This window comes from Peromyscus eremicus, chromosome 4 (assembly GCF_949786415.1).
Source record: "Peromyscus eremicus chromosome 4, PerEre_H2_v1, whole genome shotgun sequence".
NCBI classification, from domain to species: Eukaryota; Metazoa; Chordata; class Mammalia; order Rodentia; family Cricetidae; genus Peromyscus; species Peromyscus eremicus.
The window spans coordinates 6428814-6445030 of NC_081419.1; the positions used below are offsets into that span (position 1 = coordinate 6428814).

Consider the following 16217-nt stretch of genomic DNA (forward strand, 5'->3'; position numbering starts at 1 on the left):
AGGCAGAGAGCACAGTGGGGACCAGGGCCGAGGCGCCAACTCCCAAGGGCTGGTTTAGACTCTTCCTGAGTAACTGTCTGACTCTAGCCCACAGCTCCAAGGTCACAAGTCTCCTCTCAAGTGCATGTCATGTCCCACCCTACACAGAGTGTGCTGAGCACACTAGCCAGCCAGAGGGCTTTGCCTGCTCTGTGGGGCTCTGAGGAGCCTTCCATTCCTCCCCTGGGTTGCTGTTCCTCGAGCTGCAAACCGTCCCTCCCAGGAGCTGGGGTGGGTCGGAGGAGGTCCTTCCCTACCTACCTCTATAGTCCTCTTGTGCCTTAGGGTTGTAGGCCGGAGTCAGACAGTGGCCCTTGGTTAGGTTGGGGTGTCCATCTCGTGGGCCAGTGGACCTCGAGGAGGACCCATTTGAAAAGCTGTCCATACTGAACAGCAGACTGCACTTTGAGGGCCCTTCCTCCCCTGGGCACACCAACCTAAGGAGCAAGAGACTCCAAAGGACCCGTGGGACTCACAATCCACAGGGACATTTTTAGCCCTAACTGTGTATATATGAAAGGCTTCAGAGAGTCTGCAAGTCTAGCCTTGGGAGGCTGAAACAAGCAGGCCAGCCTGGGCTACAAAGTGAGACTGTCAAAAAAACAAAATAAAAACAAGGCTGGAGAGATGGCCGTAAGATGGTTAGAGCACTGGCTGCTCTTGCAGAGGACTGGGTTTGGTTCCCAGCACCCTCACGGCAGCTCACAACGGTCTGTGAATTAGTTCCGAGAGATCTGATGGGCTCTTTCTGGCCTCCTCAGGCACCTGCAGGTGTGTTACACATAAACACACTCAGGCACACACATATACATATGATTAAAATAAAAACAAGGTGCCAGGCGGTGGTGGTGCACGCCTTTAATCCCAGCACTTGGGAGGCAGAGGCAGGCGGATCTCTGTGAGTTCCAGGCCAGCCTGGGCTACCAAGTGAGTTCCAGGAAAAGGCGCAAAGTTACACAGAGAAACCCTGTCTCAAAAAACCTTAATATATATATATATATATATATATATATATATATATATATATATATATATATATACAGAGAGAGAGAGAGGGAGAAAGAGAGAGAGAGAGAGATCTTTAACCAAATGGAAGCATGTAGTAAATTAGTAAATAGTCTTTATACTTTATAGCCTGGCTTCTTTATTTTCTTTTTCTTTTTTTTTTTTTTTTTGCAGTTTCTTTCTTTCTTTCTTTCTTTTTTAAATTTTTTTATGCCGAATGCTGTTTATTGAAGGAGGGAAGAGGTCTTAAATACAGGCTTACAGCACAATGGGAGAACCCCGGAGGGCAGAAGTTCGCTACAGATGTTTTACAATCTTGCATCTAAGCTGTTAGCGCCCATTATGCAGGATACATAGACAAGGAACTTCCCTTAAGCATTCAGGAGGGTGGAACCCGGGAGGGAATTAGCATAGGGAGGATATCAAGATCAAGGTCAGCAAGCCAGGCACCAGTTACCCAAAACCAGGGGGCGGGCAGGGCCCTAAAAAATGAGCTTCTGACTTAGGTCACATGGGACGTCAGCAGGTCACCTTACTCGTCATGGAGATGCCTGCCCAGGCCACAAGGCGCTCTGTTTTAGGTTGGTGAGCACCCCCCAGGTATTACCCGTCTCTGAATACTCATTATCATACAGGCTCAATCGCGTGTGAGCTGCAGAGTTAACTGCTGCCAAAGATCTCAAAGTGGCACTGGGCTTGCAATCTGTGTGTTTGACACAGAAAAGACCAACAGAAGTCCTAATCCACCCATAGCCAGTAGGCTAAAGGCAACTGGGCCATTCCCTTCCTTAACGAGCCTTACTGCAAATTGGAGTCCTTGTAAGATGGTATCCCAAAAGCAAATGGAATTTGAGTTCATAAATTTATAATTTTCAAAGCCAATCAAATGTATATAACTATTGAATTAAATTTATCATGACCAATAGAATGAAAGATTGATTAACTGTGGTAGCTACTTTTGCTGCCAGGGTCTCCACTGTGCTAGCTGTAGTAAGCAATTATGAAATGGTAATCCCAGAAACAGTAGCAGCAGTGTCCACCACTGCTATAACAGCAACAACAGCAGCAGCAATGTCAAATTCTCTTCTGGAGCATGTGGGCATCCACTGGCATGGATACAACTCCAGGAACACGAACCGCCAAGGCCCATTTTTCTTGATCCCAGCATGACTTAGGCTGGCAGCTCTTCTGGAGAATCCAAAAGCATGGCTACAGTTCTTAGGCTTACATTAATGTTTGCCAAAGCTGGCCATATTGTGCTCTCAATCCCCATTGGCATCAGAAGGGGAGAGTTTTTCATTAAGGCCCAATAGGTCTCTGTCATGTTGGGTTTCAGCAGCAGCCACAGGGCGAACACAGCGCTCAGGAATCCAAGGAGGAACCTCATTGTCCTGAGGAAAGACATAAACAGAACCCCGGGCCCACACCAACACCAGATCGGGTCTCCTCCAAGTGCTAGTAGAAAGATCCTTCCATCGCTCCAGAGGGTGATTTGCAACAGGAGACCTCCAGTGCTTATCTGCAGTGGATACTCCAGCAGAATCCACCGATAAAAAATTTTAAAATATATAAAACAAGGGAAAGAATAGAATGTGGAGAGGAATGATGAGTTTTTTTTTTTTACTCCAGCAAAATATGTTTGTTTGGCTCCTTTTTAAACAGTTCAAATTTTTCTTTTATTTTTTATTTTTTTCATTTTTCACTTTTTCAAATTAATCAATCTATCCACCTTTCTATTACCAGCTTGATACAGCATGTATTTCCATCTTAATTGTGAAATGTTTCTTTTTTTTTTTTTTTTTTTTGAGGTAGGGGCTCCCTATGTAGCCTTGGCTGCCCTGGAACTATGTAGCCCAGGATAGACCCAAATTCACAGATTCATTTGTCTCTGCCTCTTGAGTGATAATATAGCTTGGCTTCTTCCAGTCAGCCTAATTCTTTAGCAAATCAGATATTGAGTAGGTTCTGTGTGGGAGGAATTCAGTTAAGCACTATGGAATCTTAGGGTGCTAGGCTCAGGAAGCACAAAGAGTGGGGGCGGAGAGGGTAGAGTGAGTAGCAGGACTCCTGGGCTCCTACTTGGCCACCAAGGCAGAGGCAGAAGATGAGAAAGTGGCCAGGAAGAAGGGTGGCACTTTGGCATGCCTACGTTGAGGTGGGTGGTAGGCTCTGAGCACTGCTCCAAACACGGAAAAGGCAGATGCAAATCCAGGCCTGGAATCAGGACGGGGCTGGCCTGAAGCCATGGCTTCACCATTCCTGCTACCCTAACAAGATGGCACAGACGGACGAGCGGAGAGCTGGATAAATGACAAGAGATTTCTTTCAGCTCTGGAGGCTGGAAAGTTCAAGGTCAAGCTAGCCAACAGGTTTGGCGTCTGGCCAGTCCCTTACAGTGGCACCCTCCCAGTGTCCCTGCGCATGGGAAGAAGACGGAGAAGGACAGAACAGTCCAGCTTGTTCCCTGGGCCCTTTGGTAAAAGTACTAATCCACTCCTGGAAGCTGGTTAACTACCCCTAAACGACTTGATTGTTATTATGACTATACCGGTCTTGAGCTTCAGCTTATGAACTTTGGAGGGACACAGACATCCAAACCATATCTGGGATGGGTTTCACCTGACCGTAAGGGAAGAGGCTGTGCTTATTTGCTGAGTCCTCGGATGAAGCACACGAGGGCCAAAAATCAGCGAAAGACCAGCGAGAAAGGGTAGATCGTTTGGGGCCTAGAGGACAGGAAGAGGACCTCTCAGCCTAGGCCGAGGACTCCCTTTCCATACTGTGCCCTGAAATGTCATCAGTCTGGGGCTTCTAAGGCTCCATTTGGTTGAATGAGTGAGGTTCCTCAGCCTGAGGTCCTCTGGGCATAGAGCAGGGCTGTGCCCTGTGCTTCTTACAGCTTGAAGGTCTGTAGCCAGAGGTGCCACGGGTGGTATGCCAAGACGAGAACCGGACAATATGCCATGAGAGGAAAAGAACTCTGCCTAGTGTCTCCACAGAGAGCGCCGACCCAGCACTGGGTTTCCTTGGCAAAGGCCAGCTCATGTTATGCTAAGATGGCACAGTTGTCCGTTAGGCAAAAAGTTGGGGCCTCCCAGGAATCAGCCTCTCCCCATTCATCTCTCAGTTTATTATTCATGATGATGATGATGAGGAGGAGGAGACAGGTTCTCACTTATGTAGCCTTGGCTAGCCTGAAGCTCGATATGTAGACCAGGCAGGCTGGCCTCTTAGCTCATACCTAGCTCAGCCTCCTGAGTGCTGGGGTTAAAGGCTCCCATTTAACATGAAGGCTCTCATTCTAAAACAAGTTAGAGTGTGGTGGGTGGCAGGGTTTGCAGGAGATGCCAGTCATTAACTCTTGTATCACAGGTGGGCAAACTGGGGTTCCTCAAAGTAACAAGGCAGCCTACAGTCGTTGGTTCTCCAGCCCTCCTGCATTGGCGCTGCAAACATGTCACACCAGGACAGTAGCACCAAAGAGGCGGGGAGTGTCGGTGGTAGTGGGCAGGTTTCAGTACCTACTCTTCAATCAAACCCACCAAACACCCCTCCAGCTTTCCTAAGTTGTCCTTCAGGGGCTAAAGAAGTTGCTGGGATGCAATATGGGCGACTATCCTCAAAGCTGCCTCATTCTCCCCAACTGTAAAACAAAACGGGGAACTAGTTCCCTATGCAGTTTCCAGGGACTTGTTCCGGGATGCCCTTCTGTCGGGGACAACTGCCCCAGCCAGAGGCGGGGTTGGAGCCGGGGTCCCGCGCCTTTGAAGTCCATTATTCTCTTCCCAGCTAGGTATTCACAGAAAAGCAAAGCACCTTGGGCCACTTGGCCTTTCCGTTCGCCTGGCCTGCTCAAGATGCGGCTGGATATTGTGGACCCTGGCGCTTCCAGGTCCAGGAAAACGTGGAGGAAGAGGGTAGAAGCCCAGTCGGACCGGGACCCGCCTCCAGCTGCGGCCCCGGCTCGCAGAGCCCCGCCTTCTTTCGGCCTCGGGGCGGGGCCCTGCCCGGGCTGCCCGCGGAGAAGCCCAGCGGTGGAGATCGGGCACTCGCTTGGAACCAGCGAGCTCGGCAAAGGCCTGAGGCGTCCCGAGACCTTCACTCGGTCCCGCTCGACCCTCGGAGGCCTTCGCGTTGGCGAGCCGGCCCCTCAGCGTGGGCCATTTCCGAGGCACGTGGTTTCCAAGGTCCCCGCCGGGGTTGAGAAAAGTTTATGGTTCGGGTCACAGCAGAAGGTATACCGTTGCGGGAGGGCACCCACTGGAGACAGCACCGTACCTCCTTCGGAGCGAGCAGGGGTCGGAAGACCCGCGTTTTCCCTGAAACTCGTTCGGATAGACGCACAATGTGGCAACAGCCGACCGCAAATCACAGGTCACCACTGCACTCCCAAAAGACAGAGACGTCAAGCCGCTTCTAAAGCCCCTGGAGTGTTCACCAGCCTCTCAGACGGGCGTGCACTCCCAGGCCCGCACAGCTCCTAGTCCCTGATCGGCGTCATCGTCGCCCTCGGCGACACTCCCGGAGTCCGGTCCCTTTAAGGCACCCTAGCGCCTCGATCGTTTTGGTTTCGCGCGCCCGCCCGCAGCGCCGGCAGAGCGACCATGGCCCGGGCGGCGCGCGTTGCTTGGATTCTTGGCTTGAGCCGGTGTGCCCTGGCGGAGGGGCCGCGCACACGACCCTGGCCGCCAATCTCGGCGCAGAGCTGGGCCGGCTTCACTAGGGCGGCGGCAGGAAGCCCGGGCCCCGCGGTCGGCAAGCGGAGCCCGCGGTTGTTGGGGGCGGCGGCGCTGGCCCTGGGCGGCGCGCTGGGGCTGTACCACACCGTGCGGTGGCACCTGCGCGCCCAGGACCTCCGCGCCGAGCGCTCGGCTGCGCAGGTAAGGCTCGGTTGGCACGGGCTGCAGACGGGGAGGGGGATCAGCCCCGAACTCAGGACTTTTAAGAAGCCGCGGGGTCAGGAGTGGCCTCTTTCGCCCGCTCGTGACCTTGGGCGAGTGTCTTGGCCGTAGGAGTCCGAGGTGGTTGGTGCTGATGCCCAAGATCTAGAGCGGTGTGTGTCTCGTGTTGTGGTCTGTACTGTGCTTTGAGGGCGTGCGCGGTGCCGCAGGTAGTCTTTCTGGAATGAGTGAGCCTGACTCTAGACCTAGAACTGGAGGTGTGCCTCAGCCTACGGTGGCTCGGCCGCCCTGTGGAGAGCTCATGAGCTGCATAGTCTCCACCCTGCCTTCCATGCATGGCCTTTTCCTGGATGCAGGATCTGGAAAGAGAATGGAGTCCTTGTGGCTCGCTGGTCTCTTCCCTGTCCTCCCGATTTCCATTTGAAAACCGAGGGGAGTGGGCTGCAACTGTAGCAAGCACGCCTGAAGGCTTTACTGCAGGGAGCCGCATTCAGCTTCCCTCCACTTTTGGAGATCCGAAGTAGACCTCACCTCTGGCCAACGCTACCTAGCTGCTTGGTCAGCTCTGCCGCTTACCTAGAGAGGACTGGAGGAATGGGGGTGAACCTTAAGGACTAATGACGCTTGGAGGGAGGCACACCCTGGGATTGTGTAGTGTCCCCTTTGGGACAGGAGGAAGATTAATTCACGCACGCACGCACGCACGCACGCACGCACAGCAGAGCCTCCACAGATGCTAAGTCCTGCCTGTGGTGTACCAGCTGGGCACTTGCAGCTGGGCACACACTCACTGAGCTCCTTGCCCGCCCTTGAGTTTTGTCTATTCTCTCTGCTTTTCCTCATTCTTGCATTTTCAGGGTCCCCTTAGAAGGTGACTTCGTGAAGAAAGGTTTGCTTGGAAGGTGGGGGATGGAGCTCTGGGACTCCAGGGGTTACCAGTCTTTTTTCTCTTCCCCAGCTGTCCCCGTCCAGCCACCTGCAGCTGACCCTGTACCAGTACAAGACATGTCCCTTCTGCAGCAAAGTCCGTGCCTTCCTCGACTTCCACTCCCTGCCCTATCAGGTAGTGGAGGTGAATCCTGTTAGAAGGACTGAGATCAAATTCTCCTCCTACAGGAAGGTGCCCATCCTGGTGGCCCAGGAAGGAGACAGCTTGGTGAGCCTTGGGATCCCATGCCTCATTTCTGTCCCACGCTGTCTAGGAGTCCCCCTAAATCTAAAAGAACTTGTGACTCCCTGGATCTCCACTGAGAGTAGGAGAAGAAATCAAGGCTGCTCTAATGGATTCCTGAGCCCGTGATGCTAGTGTGGGCCACATAGCAGGATGTAGTCACAACAACAAAACTGAAGTGAATGTGGAGCCCTTTCTTTCCTTGTTAGCCAGGTCTGCAGGGTGGGGATGCACTTACAGCTGGGTTTGCAGCTGGGGTGGTCTGGGTCTGAGGTGTGGCTCTTCTACTCCCTGGCTGTCTTAGTCAGGCTTCGTTTCTATTGCTGCAGTGAAACACCATGACCAAAAAGCTAGTTGGGGAGTGTTATGCCCAGATCGCGGGGACCCCCAAAAGACCACCACGGAGACCGAATCCCGCATGTAAGAGCAAAGAGCCTTTATTTCAAGCTCCAGAGCTTGGTCCCTCTGTCTGTCTGACACAGCGGTGAGAGCAGAGAGCCCTGAGCTCAGGTGGGGCAGAGTTTTTATCATAGCAGAGGTTGGGGTGAGGGGATTTCCAGGGTCCAGGACCCTGATTGGCTGACAATTATCTAGGGGTATCTGTAAAACAAAAACAGGTGTGTGCTAGACTCAGGGACATCTGTCCACTTTATCTAATGGTTGGAATGTTTGGGATGTCAGGTACTTCCTCACCCCTGGGTAGATCCCTGGGTGGTATCAGCTTAAGGCTTTTCCTGGATCTGGGTGTTGCCTGCCAGTAAGCCTGTCACAGAAGCTGTGTCTAGGCCCCTAAGCCTATCATGGCTGCTGTGTGGTCAAGCTATTTTGGGGCCCCTCCACAGGGAGGAAAGGGTTTATTTCACTCACAGTTCCATATTATCAAAAGCAGTGAGGGCAGGAACCTGGAGGAGGAGCTGATGCAGAGGCCATGGAGGGCTGCTGCTTACTGGCTTGCTCCTCATGGCTTGCTCGGCCTGCTTTCTTTTTTTTTTTTTTTTTTAAGATTTATTTATTATGTATACAGTGTTCTGTCTGCATGTATGTCTGCAGGCCAGAAGAGGGCACCAGATCTCATTACAGATGGTTGTGAGCCACCATGTGGTTGCTGGGAATTGAACTCAGGACCTCTGGAAGAACAGTCAGTGTTCTTAACCTCTGAGCCATCTCTCCAGCCCTCGGCCTGCTTTCTTATAAAACCCAGGACCACCAGGTGGTGGTGGCACATGCGTTTAATCCCAGCACTCGGGAGGCAGAGGCAGGCAGATCTCTATGAGTTCTAGGCCATCCTGGTCTACAGAGTGCGTTCCAGGACAGACTCCAAAGCTACACAGAGGAAACCTTGTCTCGAAAAACCAAAAAAAAAAAACCAACAAACCCAGGACCATCATCCACAATGGGCTGGGCTCTCCCCCATCAATCACTAATTAAGAAGATGCCTTACAGCTGGATCTTATGGAGCCATTTTCTCAATTGAGGTTCCCCCCTTTCAGATAACTCTAGCATGTATCCAGTTGATATAAGACCAGCCAGCACACTCACCTGTGACTTCATGACTTTGACCTCTATGGGCTGGCCTTTTTTGTTTTGGATAGCATCTTGTTATGTAGCCTGAGTTGTCCTAGAACTCAGTATCCTTCTGTTCCTTGATTGCTAGGATTATAGACATTCCACCATGCTCAGATGTGGGGTTTGTTCATTTGTACAGTTGGTTTTGGGGCAGGGTCTCACTGTGTAGCCCTGGCTGTCCTGGAACTAGCTGTGTAGACCACAGTGGTCATAAACTCACAGAGATCCACCTGCCTCTGACTTCCTGGTGCTGGAATCAAAAGGTGTGCGTCACTGTGGCCGGTTTGTTTATTTGTTAGAGTTTTTACTTAGGGTGGCTGAGATGGCTTTGGGTAACGGTGTTTACTGCCAACCCTGACTCAGGAGAGAACAATTCCTGCAAGCTGCGTCACTCACAAAGGAAATAAAATGGAATTTGAAACATAAAAAAGGCAGCTGGGCGCTGTTGCACATTAGGGAGCAGAGGCTGGCGGATCTCTGAGTTCAAGGCCATCCTGGTCTACACAAGTTCTAGGACAGCCACAACCAGGGCTGCTACACAGAGGAAAAAAAAAAAAAAAAGGAAAGAAAGATAACAGAAGCCTGTGCCAGGCATGGTGGTGCATACCTTTTACTCTGCATCTTGGGAGGCAGAAGTAGCCAGATCTCTGTAAGTTCAGGCTAGCCTGGGCTATGTAATAAGACCTTATCCTCACCCCCCATTTTTTAAATTTAAATTACATTTTTTATTTACTTATTTATTGTTGTGCGCAGGTGTGCATGTGCACCATAGTTCAAGAGAGGTTTGTTTGTTTGTTTTCTTGAGACAGAGTATTATTCTGTAGCCCTGGCTGGCCTAGAACTAGCCATCTTTCCATGTGGAGGGACTACAGATGTAAACTACCATGTGAGGCTTGGGGCTGGCTTCTCAATTAGTCCACAGCAGCCCAGACCCTGGGCTGTATGGACAGAAAGGATAAAGTCCTGGCTCTGGGCTTGGTATCCTGTATGAAGCCTCTGGGTCCTGCCCTGCCCTTAGTGCCAAGAGGCCAAGTGAGTCGGGGGTTAGGGTCAGATGCCAAGGCTCTCCCAGTCATACGTCCCCAATAGCCATACTTGGTCACCCTTACTCAGAAAGAGGGCACAGGGTGGGGAGCAGTGAGCTCAGGGCATTGGGGGGAGCGGTGATGGATCAGCAGTGCCCAGCTTTGAGGACCAGGTACTTCGGGTGCTGCTATTGTAATGTTGTTTGGTTGGTTTTGACGCTGCTGTTGTTTAAGGGGCCTGATCCGGCCAACCGCCAGCCAGAGCCTCTGGGGCAAGGGGTGTGGCTCAGTTCCACAGAGCTTGTCCCTCCTGCCGAGGCCCTGGGCTCCATCCCCAGCAGCACAAGACGGTTGTTTCTTCTCTTCCAGCAACAGCTGAATGACTCCTCAGTCATCATCAGCGCCCTCAAGACCTACCTGGTTTCAGGGTAAGTTGCTCCTGGGAGTCTAAGAGTGGGGCTGCTATACGTGTTTCTAGAATAGACCAAGGGTACCCTACTCGCGGCCTGCCTTCCTCCTCCTGTCTGTTTCTCGTCTCTAACCTAGTCCCTTTTGCTGCAGTGAGGCCGATCATGGCTCCAGCCCAGGGCCGGGTCCCTGAGTGGCTGAGTCAGGCTGGGATGGTCTGGGTTGGTAGGCCAAGGGGGCAGGAGGGCAGAGTCAGGCTGGAGCTCTAGCCTTCCCCTGAAGGCAGCCCCTGGAAGAGGTCATCACCTATTACCCACCCATGAAGGCCATGAGTGACCAGGGCAAGGAGGTGACCGAGTTCTGTAACAAGTACTGGCTCATGCTGGATGAGAAGGAGGCCCAGCAGATGTATGGCGGGAAGGAAGCCAGGACGTGAGTGGAGCTGGGGCTGTGGGCCGGGTGGGGTGGTAATAAGGACCGGGTTAAGCTGCATGCTCTGGTGCAGTGGGTTCTCAGCCTGTGGGTAGTGAGCCCTTTGGGGGTCAAACATCCTGCATATCAGATATTTATATTATGATTTGTAACAGTAGCAAAACTACAGATATGAAGTAGCAATGAAATAATTTTATGGTTGGGGGTCACCGCAACATGAGAACTGTATTAAAGGGGCACAGCGTTAGGAAGATTGAGAACCACTGCTCTGGGGGAGTCTTGTGGGAGACTGAGTGCTGGGCCAGAGCCCTGGCTCAGGGGCCCTCGATGTCCTGTATCTGCAGGGAGGAGATGAAGTGGCGGCAATGGGCGGATGACTGGCTGGTGCATCTCATCTCCCCCAATGTGTACCGAACACCTGCGGAGGCCCTGGCTTCCTTCGACTACATTGTCCGCGAGGGAAAGTTTGGGGTTGTGGAGGCCACCATGGCCAAGTATGTGGGTGCAGCTGCCATGTACCTCATCAGCAAGCGTCTCAAAAGCAGGTGATGGCTAGTGCAAGTGTATGCACCTGTGGGATCGGGGGTCAGCTGTCCCACGGTCTGGGCATCAAACCCTTCAGGAGGAAAGAGAGAAACAGGCCTAGAGAAGACGAGCCAGGCCTGGGACCCAGCACTTCTGATCAGTTCCTATCTCAGGCTTTGGGGTCAGAAGTCATGGCCCTGTCCTGTGCCCTCTACTTCTGCCTCCTTGTCAGGGTCTCTTCCTCATCCTGAGCCACACACCATCACTCACTGGGGGCAGGTGCTCAGTGACGTAGGTACCATCCCCTCACCCACTGGCTATCCCAGTCACCCAGCCTTTCTGTTTTATGCAGAGGAAGCTGTGTTCCCGTGGGCTGGGGAAGGAGTTCCCTGACCCACCTTCCTGACTATCCCCAGGCACCACCTGCAGGATGACGTACGTGCAGACCTCTATGAGGCAGCCAACAAGTGGGTGACAGCCGTGGGCACCGACCGGCCGTTCATGGGGGGTCAGAAGCCTAACCTTGCTGACCTGGTGGGTATGATGGTGGTAGATGGAGTGGCCTGCCCTTGGGGAGGGACAGCACAGGCAAGGCATACCCTCTGCAGCTCCCGGCTCCCCAGAGGGACTGTGTTCTTCCCTGTGTGTGTTGCCAGGGAGAAAAACAAACGGAATTTTCATGGTTCTTGTACCTGAAAGGCTGGGGGGGACGGGGGCCTGAATGGCAGCGGCATGGCCTCAGCCCTCCCTCTGATTCCTGACTCGGTTGTGGCATGCGTGGGCTCCAGGCTTCTACCTGGCGCTCTCACTGCCCTGGCCTTCAGCCCTGGCCTCGGGCAGCCCTGTAACACAGCTGGCAGCAGGTAGGCTGCTGCTCCGTCTGAGGCCTTGGTGCCCGAGGGCCCCAGTGCAGAGGCTGTTCTTGATCCTTCCCTAGGCAGTGTATGGTGTGCTGCGAGTGATGGAGGGTCTGGAGGCTTTCGATGACCTGATGCGACACTCACGAATCCAGCCTTGGTACCTACGGATGGAGCAGGCCATTGAGGAAGCCCCCTCAGTGCACTGAGCTGCAGAGGCTAGCTACTGAGGGGCTAAGACCTCCTGACCAGCCAGTCCCTGGCCGTGCTGGTAGGGGCCAGAGTCATTTTGTCTTTGGTCCACCCAGCCCCCTGGCCCTCTACTGGACATTTCCAGGGACCTTGACACTGGGGACAAGGCCCAGGCTCACAGCTATTCTGAGGGTAATGGGTCAGGGGTCACAGCACAACCCTCCAACCCCAGTTCCAGAAGCCTGCTCTCCCAACGGGGATTCCTTTTCAACTTTCCCAGGGCTCAGTGGCTCCTTGTTGGCGAGGATCAGACTGGCTCCCACCCTGGACAAGGGGAGGGCAGTCTGCATTAGGGAAGGCCCTGTCCCCATGTCTCCTGGTTCCAGCTCTTCCCAGGTACTCCTGGGACTACTGTATTGGCAATAAAGGAGAGGTCTGCTGCTCCCCTCTGGCGGCGACTGTTCTGAGGTCTGTCTGTGTGGGAGGGGGCTGCAGGGGCTGTCAATCAAGGAAGCCAGGGCAGGCTGCATTAACCCTGGTGCTTCTGCTGTGCAACTGGTACCCACTGAATGTCACCAGAATCTTGGACATGGGGATTAGCCTGGTTATGACCCTCACTGACCATGAAGCTTAGGGCAGTGACACTCCAAGCCTCCATCTATTAAACTGATTGACAGTCTTACTTCTGAGAAAGCTGTGGGGAAACTGGGCATGGTAGTACACGGCCGTAATCCCAGCAAACCGAAGGCTGAGGAAGGAGTACCAAGAGTTTAGCCTAGGCTACAGGGGGAGAGCCTGTCTCCAGGAAAAGAAAGAACAGGTGTGGAGATGGAGCTCACTCAACACATACAAAGCCCTGGGTTCCATCTCTGTTGTCACATAGGCAGGGTGTGGATGCACACCAGTAATCCCGGCAGGAGACATGAAGATCACTTCAAAGTCACCTTCATATACAGTGAGCTTGAGGCCAGCCTGGATTATATGAGACGGCCTCAAAACAAAAACAAAACCCAACAAAGTTGCCATGGGGTGGGGAGATGGGTGCAGGTCAAGTGCACATCAGAACACGTGGCTAGGACAGTCTAGGTTCTCGTTTGTTTTTTAATGTGTATGAATGTTTGCTTGCCTGTTTGCACCATGTGTATGCCTAGTGCCTGCAGAGGCCAGAAGAGGGCATTGGAGCCCCTGGGCTGAAGCTACAGATGTTGTGAGCCACCTAGCGTGGGTGCTGGGAACCTGGGTCCTCTGGAAAAGCAGCCACTGGAGTCATCTGTAGCCCCCCAATCCATGCTCTTTTTTTTTTTTTAAGTGTTTGCAAACATTTTTATTTCCCATGCTAATCCATCCAGCTTCCTATTTTTTTTCTCTATTATCAGCTTGATACAGTATAAATTCTTACCCTAATAGTGAAATGTTTCACTGAGGCTTGCCCAGTAATTGAGTAAACCCAAAACTTAATTATAAGCCACAGTCATCCTAGGGCCCTCCTGCTATGTAGCCTCCCTGGATCTGTGGGTTACAGTCTGATTGTTCTTTGCTTTATATCTAGTATCCACTTATGAGTGAGTACATACCATGTTTGTCCTTCTGGGTCTGGGTTACCTCACTCAGGATGATATTTTCTAGTTCTATCCATTTGTCTGCAAATTTCTTTTTTTTTTTTTTTTTTGGTTTTTCGAGACAGGGTTTCTCTGTGTAGCTTTGCGCCTTTTCCTGGAACTCACTTGGTAGCCCAGGCTGGCCTTGAACTCACAGAGATCCGCCTGGCTCTGCCTCCCGAGTGCTGGGATTAAAGGCGTGCGCCACCATCGCCCGGCTTTGTCTGCAAATTTCATGCTGTCATTGTTTTTCTCTGCTGAGTAGTACTCCATTGTGTATATGTACCACATTTTCTTAATCCATTCTTCAGTTGATGGGCATCTAGGTTGTTTCCAGGTTCTGGCTATTACAAATAGTGCTGTTATGAACATAGTTGAGCATGTATCTTTGTGGTATGATTGAGCATTCCTTGGGTATATGCCCAAGAGTGGTATGGCCCAATCCATGCTCTTAATATCATGTAAGTCCATGAGGTGTGGGGCACTGGCCCATACAGGCCCTTCTGCCTCTGTGCCCTCCAGCCCTGGAACTCTGTCCTTGTTAATATGTGCATACTGCTCCTCTATGCAGGGCACCTGTTCAGATATGCCGTGGCCCACTTACTAGCACTTGCCCTTTGGGTATCAGATGTCAGCGTTGGGGGCTGTGGGAAGAAGTGAGGACTTGGTCTTGAGGCAGTGTGCCTGGCACAAGACGACATGGAAGTCATCTCCGATGTGGTGGAGGCCCGAGAGCCACAACTGTCCCGTTGTTGGTCACACCTGACGTCTGAGGAACCTTGATCCAGATTAGGCAATGATGCTATGGGTGACAGGAATGTGGTGGTCCTTCATCTCTCTGTCCTCTATCTTTCCACTGCTGCATCTTTCTCCATCCTGCACCCCATCTGTGCCTTCATCCCTCCATCCCCTTATTCCTGTATCCCTCTTATCTCTTCATGCCTTCACCTCTCCATCCCTGCATCTACTTCTCTGTGCCTTCATCTATCCATCCCTGCATCCCTGCTTCCAGCCTCCATGTTCCCCTCCCAAGATTCTGTCCACTGTTGGTCCTTGGTACCTCCCAAAGAGGCTGACTCACTTCTCTCAGTCCCTGTACTCCTAAAGGAAGCTGCTGATATTGATCTACCCATATTGTGGTGAAATGTCCACCTTCTCACTAGGACACCATAGCCTGGAGATTCCCTGTGGCCTATGCTCTTGCTGGTCCTGCACTTGTGTCTAGCCTTAGCGCCCCCTTGAGGTCGTCTGACTTAGGAGGTGTAACAGACGGGTTGTGTCTCAGCTGTCAGACAGACCCTCTCTCCCCTTCACAGACATGAAGTTTTCTTCTGTCTGCATTCCACAGAAAACAGTAGGCCTGGCAGAGGCATCAGGGACTCAGGGGAGTGATCCTGAGGATTTTTCCCAGGGGTTGCTGTAGGTAGGGAGAAGCCTGCACTGATTCGGCAGGTGATGAGAACTCCCAAGGACTGTGCTAGCCAGACTTGCTTCCTGTGACTGCCCTGGAGAATGACTGAAGTGGCCACAAATGCCACCTAGGCCCAGCTTCTTTCTTCCTAGAATACTTCTTTCAGTGTGCTTCCCACAGAGAGCGTCCAAAGCCTACAGCAATGCTTCCTTCGACACCAGGAGGCACTAGAACCTCCAAAGCCTACAGCAACGCTTGCCAATACCACCTGGAGGCACTAGAGAGCCTCCAAAGCCTGCAAGAGATGGAAACAGCATGGGGCTGCCACGTTGTGGCGGATTCTGGGTTTAGCCGAGTGGTCTTCATTGTCCAAATAGCCCATCTGAGCTTTAGCATTTAAGAGTCTGGAGATGAGTGAGTAGGAAAAAAATCACAGCCAGGCGTTGGTGGCGCACGCCTTTAATCCCAGCACTCAGGAGGCAGAGCCTGGCGGATCTCTGTGAGTTCGAGGCCAGCCTGGTCTACAGAGTGAGATCCAGGACAGGCACCAAAGCTACACAGAGAAACCCTGTCTCGAAAAACAAAAAAAACAAAGCAAACAAACAAAAATCACATTTCATGGGGGCTCAGACCTAACCCAAGAACCACTGCCTGACCTTTGTCATGTTCAGGTCACACTAATTCTCCTGTGGTCTGTTTTTGAGATAGGTCTCTGTAGCTCAGGCTGGGCTGGAACCTGACCTCGAACTTGTGACCTCCTACGTGTTGGGATTACAGATGTGCACCATGTTGACCAGCTTCACCTATGGTCTTGGCAGAGGGAGAGGCTGGAGTTTGGGCCCTTGTCCACTCTTGGCTATGGCCTTGGGCAAGCCTCATCCCTCCTGTGAACTGGCATCAGTGACCATCTGTAGGGTTGGTGAGGTTGGGGTCCAGAGGTGTTTGGAAGATAGTACAGGCTCGGGGTGATGTGCATAATCTGTGAGGCCAGCTGTCTACCTCAGTGACATCCCTATGACTCCCAGTATTGAGTCAAGGACACTAGGAAGTAGGACTGGAGAACCCTGAGACCAAGATGTCTTCTCCA

At 52.3% G+C, this 16217-nt stretch overlaps 1 protein-coding gene across 1 annotated transcript; it reads left to right on the plus strand.

Annotated features, from left to right (window-relative positions):
- The first annotated feature begins 5057 nt into the window (after window positions 1-5057).
- On the plus strand, window positions 5058-12571 carry Ptges2 (prostaglandin E synthase 2). The gene is made up of 7 exons (XM_059259039.1): window positions 5058-5924; window positions 6904-7101; window positions 10077-10135; window positions 10398-10547; window positions 10892-11092; window positions 11489-11606; window positions 12010-12571. Exons 1-7 carry the CDS (start codon window positions 5649-5651, stop codon window positions 12136-12138), a joined length of 1131 nt encoding a protein of 376 aa, XP_059115022.1. The 5' UTR covers window positions 5058-5648; the 3' UTR covers window positions 12139-12571.
- Window positions 12572-16217: the final 3646 nt, after the last annotated feature.

Excerpts from the sequence above, each read along its gene's own strand:
- Ptges2 (XM_059259039.1), top strand. The coding sequence starts at position 5,649 with ATGGCCCGGGCGGCGCGCGTTGCTTGGATTCTTGGCTTGAGCCGGTGT. Across the intron at positions 7,102-10,076 it reads CCCAGGAAGGAGACAGCTTG|CAACAGCTGAATGACTCCTC; the intron begins GTGAGCCTTGGG and ends CTTCTCTTCCAG. Across the intron at positions 11,607-12,009 it reads AGCCTAACCTTGCTGACCTG|GCAGTGTATGGTGTGCTGCG; the intron begins GTGGGTATGATG and ends ATCCTTCCCTAG.